Source organism: Colossoma macropomum, unplaced genomic scaffold (genome assembly GCF_904425465.1).
Source record: "Colossoma macropomum unplaced genomic scaffold, Colossoma_macropomum, whole genome shotgun sequence".
In the NCBI taxonomy this organism is placed as follows: Eukaryota; Metazoa; Chordata; class Actinopteri; order Characiformes; family Serrasalmidae; genus Colossoma; species Colossoma macropomum.
The window spans coordinates 30,115,347-30,131,341 of record NW_023494785.1 but is presented as its reverse complement, the minus strand read 5'-3'; the positions used below and the strand labels follow the sequence as shown (position 1 = coordinate 30,131,341).

Here is a 15,995-nt window from a genome sequence, read left to right as displayed (position 1 = left end):
TTTGCCAATCCAATTGAATACATTCTGATTATAGATTAAGACTCAGGTGTTTATATGCTCACTCTACACAACAATCTGATGGAAAATCTCCATTTACATGCAAACTACGAGTAATCCGTTCCAAAATTATGCATATGCGCAGAGTACCACTTAGTGTAGAAGTTACCATGACAACGAGCATCACGTGAGTCTATTCAGAGTGAGACAAGCAGCAGTAAGCAGTGCTTATGTTTTTAATTACTTTAAAATTATGTCAGACTCAGGAAAATGTACTTCACATGTGCTTATTAAAGAAGGCTGAGAGGAAGACGTCACGTTCTGAGACACATAAGCTGGACACCCAAGTTGAAAGCATAAACCTCGTCTCCTCTGCAGACCAGTTTCTGCTCCCGCCATGTTGAACGTTATAGACCTTCTCTATGATGCAAACGTACATGCTCAAAACGTACTTTAACTTTCCGATTGGGAATGTAGTCGGATACAGATGTTTACATGGTTATTATTCTTCTATTTAATGGATTATTTACAGGATTACCCACCTTGTTTAAATGGATAGAAATTGTATTCCGAATGGCCTCAATCAGACTAGCCTATTCCGACTGAGGTGTTTACATGGAATTATTGTATACCGATTGAGCCATTTTTATTAGGCTGCATGTAAATGTGGCTATTGATATGAATATTTGCTATCAGCTGTTTATAATACTTGAAGTCCAAGGAAATTGAAATAGAAAAGCTTTGTGCTATTTACTTTTTTAGTTTACATATTATTATTTCCTATCAGTTATAAGGGTTCATAGCTCCCTGGCAGCTCTGTAACCTGAGACTCAAACTCACCAAAGGATAAAATGGAATCAAATTATTTTTTAGAATCCCTGGAAATAAATATTTGTAGTGAAAAAAAGATGCTGTGTAAAAAGAGTATTTTTTGAAAGCTTTGCTCAATCATCATCTGGGTCAACAGCTTGATTCGCTCAGAGACACAAGGACAGTGCCAATGGACCAAAACACACGGAGTATGTGATGTTCATGGAGAAAAAATTTCAGGACAAGGAGTAGATTTTGGTTCTTTTCCCAAACTGTATATCTGACTGATGCTTCACCACAGCTATGGTTAGAGAGGACAATGCCTGAAGATTGTTATGATATGTTTACCATGTCTGTAAGCTGTAAATCGCTCGTGGGTTATGAAGCCTACAGTACAGACATGCAAATAGCCATTTTATTGAGTAACCTCTATGAATTATTTAGTAACTACTGTGAAACTGAAATGCAAGTTAGGTGGTTATGAGAGTGAGGAGAGGAAGTGTGGGCCCAAACAAGGACCCTTTTACAAGGTTTAAGGGGTTAAATCAACACTACAGCACAAACATTTCTTCCTATGTCCTGAAGTCTGGCACATGCATTGTCTGTGGGATGACTGTGGTGACTGAGCACACACCTCTATCTGCAGCAAAGCCTCTTCTCTCTTGCGCAGAACCTCCACATCCTCCTCACTGATCTCCGACAGGAACGCCTGCTGTCCTTCACCCTCCACGTTCTCCGCTGCTCCAAACAGCGCGCCTTCCTCACACAGCTCAGTGAACGGCGTCTGTGGGCTCTAAACGTGTAAACACATACACAAAAATACAATTCAACACAGAAACAAACAATGCGTTAGCTTTAAAAGCACTGTGGATGAAGCTCCAGCTGTTCACAGACTTTCAACCATGAATCATCACACCAAGCACTGCATGAGATCAGTGACTTTGCAAAAATGTTTAGATACAAAAAAAAAAACTAGGAAACCACTGGCATGGGCTTATAAAGAAACATAATGACTTCCTGCCTCCAATAAAAGTGCATTTATATTATATTTTCCCAAATAGGTTTCTTTAGTTAGACTTTGTTTGGCAGAACTTAGAAGCAGACTGAAGATCCAATATGTGGGAGTTGGTCACTCAGAGAGCAGCACATTGATCTGCTAATTTTTTTCCCTAATTGCATATGTATGACATAGAAAGCCTGGGGCGTGTTATTGTTTTTCGCTATTCACTGTGTGACTCATTGTATTCCATTTTTTTCTCTCCATCTCTGAATTAGCACAGCTAATAGGCTCCAGCTCTCTACAGCACAATGACACTGAAGAGCTCTATCTCCTCAGGGCTCCTCAAAGTTCTGCCCACTCCTTAAAGATGCTGTCTGTTCATAGTGCAGCACTCAATCTTTACATATTTACCATACTGTGATAGCAGCCTATCTAAAGACTGACATGGGCTACTCTCTATGATCCATCCACCCACCAGCACTCCTTACTTACTGCTTAGAGTGGCTGCATGCATATAATATCCTCTTTAAAAAAGAAGTCCTGGAAACCATTGTCAGCAAAAACTGTTATGATTAGGGCTGTCCTTCAATTAATCATGTAAAAAGGCAATGATTAGCTGGTAATTTAGGTTTTCCAATACAGTATTCTGAAATCTTTGAAAGGCTGTGCATGATCTGATATTTAAGCAAAGGAACACAGCAGGGGACTGGTCATTCTTGAATGACATCATGGCTGGGGTTCGGTCATAGACCCCGTACAACATCGCAGCCTGATGTTATCTGCGATTACACTTTGAGTGTTCTTTTGCTTTTATATACCAGTTCTGCAAAACAAAGAAAAAATAAAGCAAAGAAGCCCTGAATATTGTATCATTTGAGTTTTAAAACTGGCAAATTTGCGTTACAGGTGGAGCCATAAAACTGTCGTAATACAAGGTTCAGCTCAGCTTTTTCAATATTCGGCAGATTAAACTGAATGTCATTTAGTTCCAACCAGCCTGTAAAGCAAATCACAGCCCATCTTGTATTCTGTTTGTTTCTTGTTAAATCCAGTTTGTTGGTCTGGCATCAAAGCTGCTAATCGGAAAGCTTTTTAGGGGCAACAACAGCTTCCGAAATTGAGGTGTCCTGCTGTCAAACTCTTCTTCAGAATCTGATCGAACAGGTTGCAGGTCAAATATTTTATTGAAGCCATCTAACTTCTTCCTCTGTTTTAGTCTGTGCTAAACATGAGTAAAACATAGGAATGGTTAGCTATTATCACTAGTGAGAGAACTCTTCTCAACTAACTCAGATTGTGGCCTCGAAATTAACTGTTGTATAATGTTTAAGTTCACTTAAAAAGAAAAACTCTGATTATTCAATTGATACTCTTTTGCTAAATAAAAGCTAAAACACTTCTCAATCAATCACAACCTTCTCTCCACGCTACTTCATCAAGAGAACACAGAACAAACCCTCAGTGAGAATGGTGGTGGCAGTAAATCAGAATTATTAGGCTAAGGAATGGTGACAAGGTTTACTGAGGTTGCTTCATTTGCTAACACTCCATCCATCCATCATCTAAACCGCTTATCCTTCTGGGTCACGGTGGGGTGCTGGAGCCTATCCCAGCTGTCATTGGGCGGAAGGCAGGATACACCCTGGACAGGTCGCCAGTCCATCGCAGGGCAGACAGACAGACATACACATTCACACACACACACCTAGGGGCAATTTAGCACGTCCAATCAGCCTGACTGCATGTTTTTTAGGACTGTGGGAGAAAACCGGAGTACCCGGAGGAAACCCACGCAGACACGGGGAGAACATGCAAACTCCACACAGAAATGACCCTGGTCACCCGGCCGGGAATCGAACCCAGGCCCTTCTTGCTGTGAGGCTTTTTATATATTGTCTAATGACAAATAACGTTACAGAATGGTGTTCAAATGAGTTTTCTTAGCTGTACTGTTAGCTTTAGCGTTAACTCTAGTGTTCGATCATCTGAGAACTTACACATGAAAACCTACTGGTTTATGATCCACGTGGCTGAAAGGTTTTCTTGGTGTATTTAATGTAAACATGGTTTCCAGAATCATTGTTTGGAATATTTTGTCAGTTCTCAAACTAAGCTGATCATTTTGTAAAGCCTGTTTATTTTTCAATCATAATTTTTTTCTCTTTTGGTATGGAAAGGAATTTGTGCCAAATTGAAAAGCAATCACTACGGTGAAAAAACATGAAATGGTACACACAAATGCCATTTACTTTTTCATAGTGACAGAATATGTGTCAAAATGAAAAGGACCCCTCTGTTACTCAATTAGTCCATAATTTGAATGCTGGTTTAAAAACACTCCATTACTAATATAATCATTGGTGACGGCCCCAATTATGATTATTGTTAAAACTATTTTAATCATTATGTGTGACTGATGAGGTGGTTTACACTACCTATATGATGTATAAAAATATCCACTGCTACCACTGATGCATTCTGTTCTGACATTATTGCTTCTCTACTGAGCAGCTGAGCAGTAAACACATCTTCTTTTAACCACATGAATCTCTAAATATTACCTAAAGGAATGGAACAAACAGAAATATTAAACACTATTAGAAACCATTAACAGCCGTAACTAGATTACCACCCAATCAAAAGTAGCCTTCAAACTATTAAGTAGCATTTTAGACCTAACCAGCCGATTACTTTCACTTAGCCAGCTCTATCACTGCTGATAGCCCATTAGGATTTTCTTAATTCTTATCAAGACCTCAGGGATGCAGTCCACAGTTCCTGAAAAGACTGACTCACTTTCATACAAACTCACTTTAATGTTTATTTATGGGTATTCAAGACTGAATCAAACTTCCATTACAGCATTATAACATTATTATATGACTGCTTCACTATCATGTGCTTTCAGTTTGGCATCTCAACCCATTAATGTCCATGTCCTTTGTTCCATATTGTTGTCTGAGCTTGAGAGATTTTTCAAATTGATCAAACCATATAGCTAAACAGTGACTTTTCTATCACTTAATTTAACATATTAACTTTTAAGTCTTTTGGTCACTTATGACGACTGATTTTGAACAAAACAATTATTTTTATTTATTATTAAGTGCCATCAATTCATTTCGGACTCCTGATGATCATATGGATAGTGTTTCTCCACAATGTCCTGTCTTCTGTTGGGGTCTTTAGGCTTCTGAAAGGCTGGTTCATGACTCTTTCAAGCAAAATTGTCTTTTCCAATGAATTCATTCTTCTCAGAATATGTTCAAAATAAGATTCAAACTTCAGTTTGGCTATCTGGGCTTCGAATAAGAGGTGAGGCTTGATTTGGTTGAGGATCCATTTATAGTTTTCTCATGCCACCCAAGAAACTCTCAAAAGTCTTTACCAACACCAGTTCAAAGGCAACTATATTTTTCCTGTCTCGCTTGTTTATTGTCCAGCTTTCAGATCCTAAAGAACCACAGAGAAGACCACAGACTGGACTTCTGATCTTCGTTCATCACTGTATTTGAAGATCTTTTCAAGCTCCATCATCTTTGTTCTGCAAAGCGCCAATTTGTGTCGCATTTCTTGAGTGCTGGATCCTCTGTTGTTAATAATTGATCTGAGTAGGCCAAAGCTGTCTGCCATTTCCACATCTTCTCCACAAAAGGTGAAGTTAGAGGTCTTTCCTGTTGTCATTAACTTCATCTTCTTCATATTGAGCTGAAGTCCCATCTTTACACTCTGTTCTTTAATCTTCCTTAAAAGGGCCTTCAGGTCCACTATGAGTGTTGTGTTTCCTGCATATTGATGTTTTTGATGTTATTGATGTTTCTTCCACCAATCTTGAATTCTCGATCGTCTTTCCCCAGTTCTGCTTCTTCTTTTACATGTTCTGCACACAGGTGGAAAAGTATGCTGATAGCATGTAGCCCAGTCTAACTTTTTTTTATGTGGAACCATTCCATTTGTCCATTTTCTGTCCTGACCTTCGCTTGCTCATCAGTGTTGAGGTTCCTCATTAGAACGATGAGATGCTCTGGTATTCTCATCTTTCTGAAGACATTCCATAATTTTACATGGTTGACACAGTCAAAGGCTTCACTGTAGTCACTGAAACACGTGCTGACTTCCTTCCTGAACACCTTGGAACACCTTGGCATCCACAATTGTATCTGTTGTTGCTCTGCCTTTCTTGAGTTGCTTGAACATCCGGCAGTTCTCTCTCAATGTAAGGTTCTTATTTTTGTTGAACGATCTTAAGCATAATTTTACTAGCTTGCGATATCAGGGAAATCGTCTGATAGTTTGCACACTTTTTTTGTTTGTGAATAAAAGTAAAATTAAATGTAATCAAAAATGTTCAAATTGGTACTGTTAGATGTAGAACAGGAGCCGTACTAACATCCTATCTACATTAGAAGTTGTGCTTTGACTTATGAGGCTTTTTTTTAAACAGCGTTTTAAATGCACCAGACACTGCAGATATGATCTCCACCATGCCCTCTTATTACCTTTGTGTGTTAATGTTGATGAAAACTCATCAGATAAAATATTACAGTGGTGAATACTGAGGAGACAGAGCTGAAGAAGAATAATGCTAGCACGGTCGGCTAAAGCGCTCAGGAAATTGAAACTGAAACTGAAGAACAGCAACGCTCTGAAAAACTGTGTGAAGCACTGTCATAACTTCAGTAACTTTTAGAATATTTATAACTTCAAGTTTATGGCACTTTAGTTTTGTTTGAGCTTTTTTGCATCAGTAACGGTAGCTAGCTGTCTGGCTAACTAACGATTATTTTGATTACATGTTTATGCTTCAGCCCTGCGTGTATAGTCGATGGCTAGGTAATAGACATGACAGTTCAACTTCGATCGAGTAGGTCAAGATTTCCTAAGTTAAGGTAAGATGCTGTAAGATAAAGTGTTTAAATCTAAATAAGATTAGCTTCTTAATTCAAATTTGTGAAAAATCTTATATTGACCTGTCAGATCTTAAGACAAAAAGATACGATGTTTCTGTAATATGGCCCCAGGTTTAGAACAGATTCTGTGATATACTATCATATCATATCATTTATGGCTTTTGAATGGATAAAAATGCTTTAGTCACACTGACAAAGTTATACTTATGACCTTTGCAGACAGATATATTATGTCACAGGATCAGAAAGATTAAGCTGGGAACCTCACTCTGGTCTTACATATGATATAGCAGCAGCCTTAATGAAATGAATGTATTTTTAATATCATAGTCTGACTCTTAGGCCTCATATTGCAAGTGAAAACTTTGTAAAGACACCTTCACTAAAGTTAAACGTGCAAAAGAGGCAAAATCAAAACAGACACAGTACATTAATTTACATTCAAGGAATGGTTCAGTGAAAAATCAAATTCATGCAATTTTCCACAGACGTCAATCAGCCAGGACATGTCTGGTGTTCAAATTTTCTCTCTTTAGATCAGAACTGGAGTTATTAAGCTAATGCTACTAACATACATTAGAAGTTTATTTATTTATTTATTTATTTTTTCCAGCAAATCCCTGAAAATTTCTCCTCTCACACCACATCCTGGTCATCTTTATGTCACACAGAGAACTATAACAACTACAGCTGCTGCTTCACGAGCAGGTGTAGCGTGAAATTCTGACTTCTCTACACATGTACGCTTATCATGCAGTTAAATGGATGCTACAGTACATTCACAATTTATGTTGTTTCTTTTCATAACTAACTGCTCATAAGGTAATGATGCATGTTAATGACTCACGTGACCATGAAAAGTGAGCAAGATTACATGGCGTAGTCAGAATTCAGCGAAACATCTGGGGCCGTATTACAGAAACCTCCTATCTTTTTGTCTTAACTGACAGGTCCAAATCAGATTTTTCACAAATTTGTGTCACAGATGCAAATCTTAATGTAGGAATCTTATCTTACAGCATCTTATCTCAAGTTAAGAAATCTTATCTTACTCAATCAAAGTCAACAGTCAACTGTTATGTCTGTTACCTAGCAACCGACCATACACGCACAGCTCGAATGTAAACACATAATCAAAGTGATCAAGCTAGTTAACCACACGGCTAGCTACTGTTCCTGATTAACAAAAAAAGTCAGACAAAACTAAAGTGCGATAAACTGCAAGTGCAACTGCAACTGTTTATCAGAGCGTCGCTGCTCTTTCAGTTTCAGTTTCCCTAAAGCTTTAGCCAATGCTAACGTTATTCCACCTAATAAACAGACACACACTCAGCTCTGTCTCCTCGTTATTCACCACCATCACTGTAATATTTTACCTGATGAGGTTTCATCAACATTAACACATGAAGGTAATAAGAGGGGATGGTGGAGATCATGTCTGCAGCGTTTGGGGTTTTTAAAACGCTGTTTGAAAAAACTCTCATGGGTCAAAGTAGCGTTTTCAATGTTCAATATTACGCTAGTTATAGTGAACTGTGCTGCCTGTCACTGCACAAAACAGATGGGTAAAACAGGAGGTAAGACACCTCTTGGGTTGTCTTAAATTTAGAACAGAATTTAGGAAATTTTGTCCAGTTAGGATGTTTCTGTAATACTGTTTTCTTATCTGGAGTCAGGACAAGATTACTTAAGAACCGTTGTTCTGTAATGGCCTCTGTCCTAAATGCAGTCCTACCTAAAGCTGTCATGGTGACTAAGCAGATAAGATTTCAGCTAAGAAGTTTCTATAAAACGGGCCCTGTTGTCTAAAGAGGCTGCCTGCTTTGTTCAGCTACGCAGTGATATTTGGTTAATTTTTATAGTTCACAGTAAGTCAGACTGTGCTCTAAACCACATCGACAAACCTGCGAGAGCTTAATGAAGACAAGGATCCTGTTTGAGTGAGATGCGGGAGCTGTATTTCTGGTCTGGTAGCTCCAGTAAAAATTCGGACACCAAACATGTCTTGGTTGATTGACTGGAGTAAGTGGAAACCAATCCCTGAATACGACAGCGCCTCATATCCACTATCAATGAATTAATGAGTCAGCCAATCACTTAGTCAGCCAGTCAGTCAGTCAGTAAAAATGATTAGTAATAATGTTCTTTGCACATCTGCCTGAAAGAACACATTATTTAGATATTATTGCCCAAAGTAAAAACTAAAAAAGAGGGGAAAAAAAAGGCTTGGAGTAATTTTCTGTTCTGCTCTGTGGATCACGGCCAGCTAGATTAAGAGCGCGGAGGAAAAATAATCATTTTCTGGATCACATCCAGCACTAAAAGAACATTACAGCGCACACAAAAACATACATTTACTGAAGGTTTCACTGAGAAGGTTCATTTCCATTCTACAGTGTGAAGGTCTGAGAAGCTCGGGCTAGAATCTAGCAGAATTCAGATGTTTCAGAGAAACGGCTCTGGCCTTATCCTCACACAACCCGAGACCCTTCCCCGCGGAAACATTTCTGTACAAATTGGAGTCAGTTTGATGACACGCTCCGAGATTGCCTGCGCTGATACCGAATTGCTTCCTGCTTTGATCTCCAAAAAATGAGACTCAGGTGGAGCTTGGCAATCAAACAGCGCTCAAACACTATCTGATACTTTACAAACCACTCCGCTGCATTGTTTGCCTTGGTTGTGATCTTTGCATTTGTATTTTAATACGATTGCATATTCCTGTTTGATGGCTCTTGCTGCTGGGAGTCTGCGAGAGGAACTGACAGCGGAGACGAGAACATGAGGGAGGCAGCCACAGGTGACACAGCTGCACATGAAAGCAAACGTCTCCAGACGCTACACGGCAGAGTGTGGAGTGAGTAAGAAAAAAGAGAAGGGCGTTTTGAAGCACGGCTGAGACTGCAGGCTGTATCTGTGAGCTGCCATGTCTACATCACAGGTGCATGACAGTTGAGGAATTCTGATGTGCAGTTTTGGAGTGACATCCAAGAACTAAATTCTTTTTTTGTGTGTGTGTGTGTGTGTGTGTGTGTGTCAGTCTGACACACTATGGCAGTATGCAATATCAAGAAAAAGATGTCATATATGAAAGGATATGACCTTATGGATGTCACTTCTCATGTATTTCAAAAACGGCATTCAGCTCTGCGGCTATTTACAGAGAGTCTCGCCTCTCAGAACTCGGAATGCCTGGTGAAAAGTCTTATTTAGACTAATCTCTGATTCTGAATCAGGATGTGGTTTCTATAAACGTCTGTCTGTCCCGTCTGTCTGTCAGGTGTCTTTCACTGTAATACTCTCTTTCTTATCTGGCTAAGCTGCAGTGAAATTTTCTGCCTGGCTGACAAATCAACCATTTTCTGCCAAAAGCATATACGCACACTCACGTAGGTGCAGAGTCGCTATCAGTTCATTCATTGTCTTGATATGTGATATCACATATATTATTTTATCATGTGCATAATATCCTAACAGCTTCAAGTCATTCAGGACTATTACTGTATATTAAATAGATTTTAAGCTATAGTTTTGTAGTACTTGTGGTTTGGTAGTTCATGCTGTATGTTTGTCATTACTTGCTGAGATTTGGTAGTTCATGCTTTAGGTTTGGCATTTCACGCTATAGGTTTAGCAGTATATGTTATAGGTTTGGTACTTATGGTTTGGTAGTTCTTCCTATATGTTTGGCAATACTTGCTGAGATTTGGTAGTTTATGCTATAGGTTTAGTAGTTCACGCTTTAGGTTTGGTAGTTATGGTTTGGTAGTTCTAGCTATATGTTTGGCAGTACTTGCTGAGATTTGGTAGTTCATGCTATAGGTTTGGCAGTTCATACAATAGGATTGGTGGTTCATGCTATAGGATTGGTACTTATGGTTTGGTAGTACTTGCTATACGTTTGGCAATACTTGATGAGATTTGGTACTTAATGCTATAGGTTTGGTAGTTAATGTTATAGGTTTGGTAGCTCTTTTTGTAAGTTTTACTGTCTTTGCTATAGGTTTGATAGTTCATGCTACGGGTTTGGTAGTTCTTGCTATACATTTGGTAGTCCTTGCTATTGTTTGGTGGTTCTTAATATAGTTGGTCAGTACTTGCTGTGGTTTGATAGTTCTTGCTTTAGTTTGGTAGTTTTTTTTGTAGTTTGATAGTTATGGTTTGGTAACTCTTGCTATGAGTTTGACATTTGCTGTAGGTTCGGTAGTACATTTAGTCAGGGAACATAATTGTACCATAATCCATTGAAATTCTATTTTCTAATTTGTATTGACTCCACACACCCCGTCTTGTCTCCAGGCTTTTTGTTTTATTGTTCTGTTTTAAAACATTACGTTATTAACAGGGACAAAAACGTACTTTTCACTGGGAAAAACTTATTTAAGGTGCACAATTGGACCTTAAAACCACTGTTACCACCTTTGAGGGAACAATTACATTATTTGTACCTTGATGAACAAAAAATTTACCTGCACAGAACCTTTATTTACAACAGTGTATGTTTGGCAGTTCTTGCTATGGTTTGGTAGTCCCTGCTATAATTTGGCGTTTTTTTGCTGTAGTTTATCAGTATTTGCTATGGTTTCATAGTTCTTACTATAGTTTTGGTAGCTCTTGCTATACGTTTGTAGTTCTTGCCATGGTTTGTAGTTTTTCCTATAGTTTGGTGGTTCTTGCTATAGTTTGGTAGCACTTGCTTTGTTTTGATATTTCTTGATAAATCTTTGGTGGTGTATGCTATTTGTTTAGCAGTTCCTGCTAAGGCTTGGTAGTTCTAGCTTGGCAGCAGCCATACTTAAATGTAAGGAATGTGTCTGATATTTTCAATAATGAAACTGTTGTAAAACAGTTATAAGATTATTTAACCTATTTCTATGAATGTTTACTTAACTTGTTGACTACTGGACTGGCAGATCACTTCGCTTGTTTCAAGAAATAATGCTTGACGAAAGTGACAACCATCTTTTAAAAGGTTTGACTTGCCGCTATTGTAAAAGTGTGGTTAACTTAAAAGTATAATGCAACTTTCTTTACAGCTTCTTTGAGTAAATTTAACTAAAAGTCCACTTCAATCTTTTTTTTTCACACTGAATTTTTTGGAGTAATTTTTTCCACGCTGGCCTCTGAGAATATTGTATCCACTCACCTGTTTTCTGTCATTTTGCGCTGGTGGAAGTAAGGCCCTTGAACGATCTGCAATTTTCTGATGCAAAGAGACAAATGATATTAGTATGTAAATTGCATGAACAGTCAACAGTACAACAGTCCAACCAAAGACACATTCAAAATGGATTTCTTTTTCCGCTTTAAATCAGACGTCTGAACAAGCACATCATGCGTGATCGTTATTAACTACCATCAGAGCAGCGGCGTATTTTTACTGAGTGTTTACACACTGATGACTGCATGAAAGAAGAGACTCTACAGCATGTTCACCTTCTGCAGGTCTCCATAACGCTGCACTGACTCCGACAGTTCTGTCTTCAGCCTTGTCAGGCGCAGTCGGTCTTGCTGTGGAGAGAAAACTCCTCATTTAGAGAACAAAATAAATATAGAATAACGTGTCTGTCTTATTTAGACCATTATGTAATTCATTCAGCTTGATGCAGCTTTCCTTCATCACTGCATGTTAGTATCCTTCCGCTACTTATGTCATACATTATTATGAATCTATTCATAAATTCCATTCAATGCAGTATGTGACATACAGTGCAAAGCTATGAGTAATGTGGTTGGACAATACAATGCCAGTTTTCTGGATTAAACTCAGGCCTGAAATAAATGATTCTGCCAATGATGATTCACCATTGAAAATCCCAGACAGTTCATGACTCAGGTAAACATCCATGTTTAGAAAATCAGTGCACACTGTACAGTATTCTTGGTCCATGAATGTAATGATATATTCAGTGTGTGAGTATAAAGATATATGAAAGTTAAAATGAAAGGAAAGGAAGTTTTTACCCGTGAGGAGCCGCTGATGATGTCAGAGAGCTGTTTGATAAGTTGGCTTGTGCTTGTAATAACTTTATTAGTTTGCTGCTGTGTGGAGTGTCTGCAAGAGAGATGGAGGGAAAAGAAAGAGAGAGAGAGAGAGAGAGAGAGAGAGAGAGAGAGAGAGAGAGAGAAAAGATGAAGAAAGAGAGTGAGAAAAAGAGATTGAGAAAAGGGAAGAGAGAGATGGAGCAACATAATAAATATGGAGAAAAAAGCAAGAGAGACAAAGGAAGAGAGCAAGAAAAAGAGAAAGAATGTGAAAGAGAAAAAGATTGAGAAAGCAAAAGGAGGGAAAGTGAGAAAAAAGAAAGAAGGAAAGAAAGGGACAGAGAGAGAACACGTGAAAGAAAAAAGAGAGAGAGAGTAAGAGAGAGAGAGAGAGAGAGAGAGAGAGAGAGAGAGAGAGAGAAAGACAGAGAGGGAAAGAGAAAAAGGTGAGAACAAAAAAGAGCAAGAGAAAAACAGAAATAGAGCAGGAAAGAGGAAAAAGAGAAATAGAGGAGAAAAATGAGCAAGAGAAAGACATCACAAGAATGAGAGTATGAGAGATAGGAGGGAGAAAGAGATGAGAAAAATAAGGAAATAAGTAAAAGAAAGAGAGAATGAGAGAAAAAAGGTTGAGAGATGGAAGGAGAGAGAGAAAAAGAAGGAGAGAGAGAGACAGAGAGAGCGAGTGAGAGAGAGAGAAACGGAGAGAAACAGAAAGAGAAAGAGAGAGAGAGAGAGAGAGAGAGAGAGAGAGAGAGAGAGAGGGAAACAGAGAGAGAGAGATGTTATGGGTCTTGCAGGGCTATGGACCGAGTCAAATGACTGCAAACATGGCATCTATCCCGAGGCGTAAAATTTTCCCCGGCAAGCCTGACTAGCCCTGCATAGATTAGGCTCAGCCAGTTAAGTGAATCAATATTAACGACTGCGTGACATAAGAAGCTGGCTGTGCAGTGCAGCCTGTCCCAGCTGCAGAGCTCAGCTGATGAGGGCTACGCTTTAGGCCTTCGGCACAACTCAACCTGCCCCCTCTTCTGCAGAGCTAACAGACAGAGAGAAACTTAAGAAGGCAAGGAAAAAGAAAGAAACAATACAGTAATGTAATCACACAGCATAAGAACACCACACATACTCTTCATTCTGCCTGTTATAGCACACATAAAACACATTCAAAGTTGGATAACTTAACAGATGAGCAATTGACCCTTAAAGGCTACTGCACACCAGGCAGCACCGTCGCATCAAGTCCAAAAGTTTTTAATGATGGTGCACGCCGCCGTCAACATTCAGCACTTACTCACTGTAGTGCTCTGTGTTGTTCTTTGATGACTGAGGAGACTTACTGGTGATTCTACTAAATTTCCTTTGGAGGACCAGCACTGGACCAAAAGGAGACATGAAACACTTCAGGCTCAGACAAATTAGGAATGTATCATCACTGAAATGATTTTACACAGTGGTTTACACAGTGGAACTTTCATGCAACTTTAGTTAGAAACTGAACTGCACTTGGGTTGCTTAATGTAAAGCACCCTGAAACTCACACGATCACGTCAAACAACACAAATATTTTGTTTTATGTATTGTACATTTACTGTTTTAAGGAAAGAATATTTTGTTGTAAATACTGTAAAGTTACTGTTTTGAAGAAAAAAATATCTTGTTGTACATATTGTAAAGTTACTGTTTTGAGGAAAGAATACTTTATTTTATGTATCGTAAAGTTACTGTTGTTCAACACAATTATTTTGTTTTCGGTTTTGCAAAGTTACTCTTATGCATAAATAATATTTTGCTGTGTGCACTGGAATGCTAATGTTTGGTAGAAAAGAAAAAAACAATCCTTTATATTTTTGCCATCTGTCTGTCATATACTGACAAAACCTCAAAAACAGTCGAATATGTACAGTCCATGTTGATATAGAATGTAAATCAAATATAAAAGTAATTTATTATGTATCTAACCATGTAAGTGATCATGTAATTACATTTAAAAAGGACAGACACAAGCAGACATCTAAGGAAAGGAAGATTGATAGAAAATCAGATTACCTTTTTTTTTTTAAGAAAAGAAGAGGACAGACATAATAAAGTGTGAAGGCTGAAAAAAGGGATAAATAAGAAAGCAGGAATGAAGTGAAGGCTAACGGAACATTATTTCCAGTTTAAAGTAGGAGGGTGGTGGAGGAGGCCGGGGGGTCAGAGGCTCCTGAGCAAATATAATCTTCTGATAGAAATGCATTGTTCTCCTCAGGCGGAGTGAGGTTGTGGATAAGGCCATTGATTTAGTGTCTGTGCTCTGTACTGTCTGATCCCTGCCTTTAAAACCCAGCGCAGCGCGGCCGGCCACAGCGCCTGCTGCTCCCCAGAGATATGCAGCACAGAGCATGTAGACCACCTTTCCCTCAAATATTGATTTAAAGATGGAGGGCGGAAACGAGGCATGGCGAGGGGAAGGAGAGATGACTCCAGTGTATTCAGCATGATGGGCATGTCACTGTCACTCTCCCACCGCAGAAAAGAGGCACCGAATCCTCACTGAGACAGGGGACTCAAAGGTGAAGTGAGGGGAAATCACTCAGTCAATCAAATTTTTATCTTTCCTCATTGTTTCTCAGCAGAGTGGCAGGGGGCAAGCCTGACATGACCTGGTGTGATTATGCGACCCATTTTTTTGATTTCAGGGACAGCGGGCCAGATGTAGTGTACGAGTGGAAAATGTGTCTTGATACGACCGGAATGCATCTGAAATATATGTTCGATATACTGAAGCTACAGCTAATCATGTAAACTGTGCACACACTAACTGCATACTAAGCCCCAGGGAAGCTAAACCTGTTTTATTTCTGATTAGGTTGCTCTTGTGGGCACACACTATACATGTATAAAGCATATCTTATGAATAATTTTCCCAATGTCCATTAAATGACTGATACGCAGTACTGCGCAAAATCCAGAGACCATTCTTTCAAAATGTTCGACCATCAATTTCAAGGCCCAATCCCATTTCCCCCCTTGCCCCTACCACTCAGCCCTTACCCCTCCGTTTTATGTGTTCATGCTCAGGGGTAGGGTGTCCCAGGTTTTGTCGAGATAGAGGCGTACAGTGAACTGTTAGGGCTACAGTGCTTTAGAATTCTGTTGGGAGCTAAAAAGTTAATGCATTTCCGACGCATATACCCACTTCAAATTAATCTTATATCCACTTTAAATTTAAATACATATCCTTTGACTTTTTTATTCACAAATATTAACAAAAAAGCATGTTTTCATAAACATAAAGATGTGAATAA

General features: G+C 38.8%; 1 protein-coding gene across 1 annotated transcript in view; it reads right to left on the bottom strand.

Annotated features, from left to right (window-relative positions):
- The window catches only part of tsnare1 (T-SNARE Domain Containing 1), a 197,753-nt gene that overhangs the window by 94,975 nt on the left and 86,783 nt on the right, over positions 1-15,995 (bottom strand). The window contains exons 5-8 of the mRNA XM_036590208.1: positions 12,682-12,772; positions 12,154-12,228; positions 11,864-11,920; positions 1,442-1,600 (exon numbers count right to left, since the gene is read on the bottom strand). Coding sequence (XP_036446101.1) covers positions 1,442-1,600; positions 11,864-11,920; positions 12,154-12,228; positions 12,682-12,772 — 382 coding nt within the window. The remainder of the gene's footprint in view (positions 1-1,441; positions 1,601-11,863; positions 11,921-12,153; positions 12,229-12,681; positions 12,773-15,995) is intronic.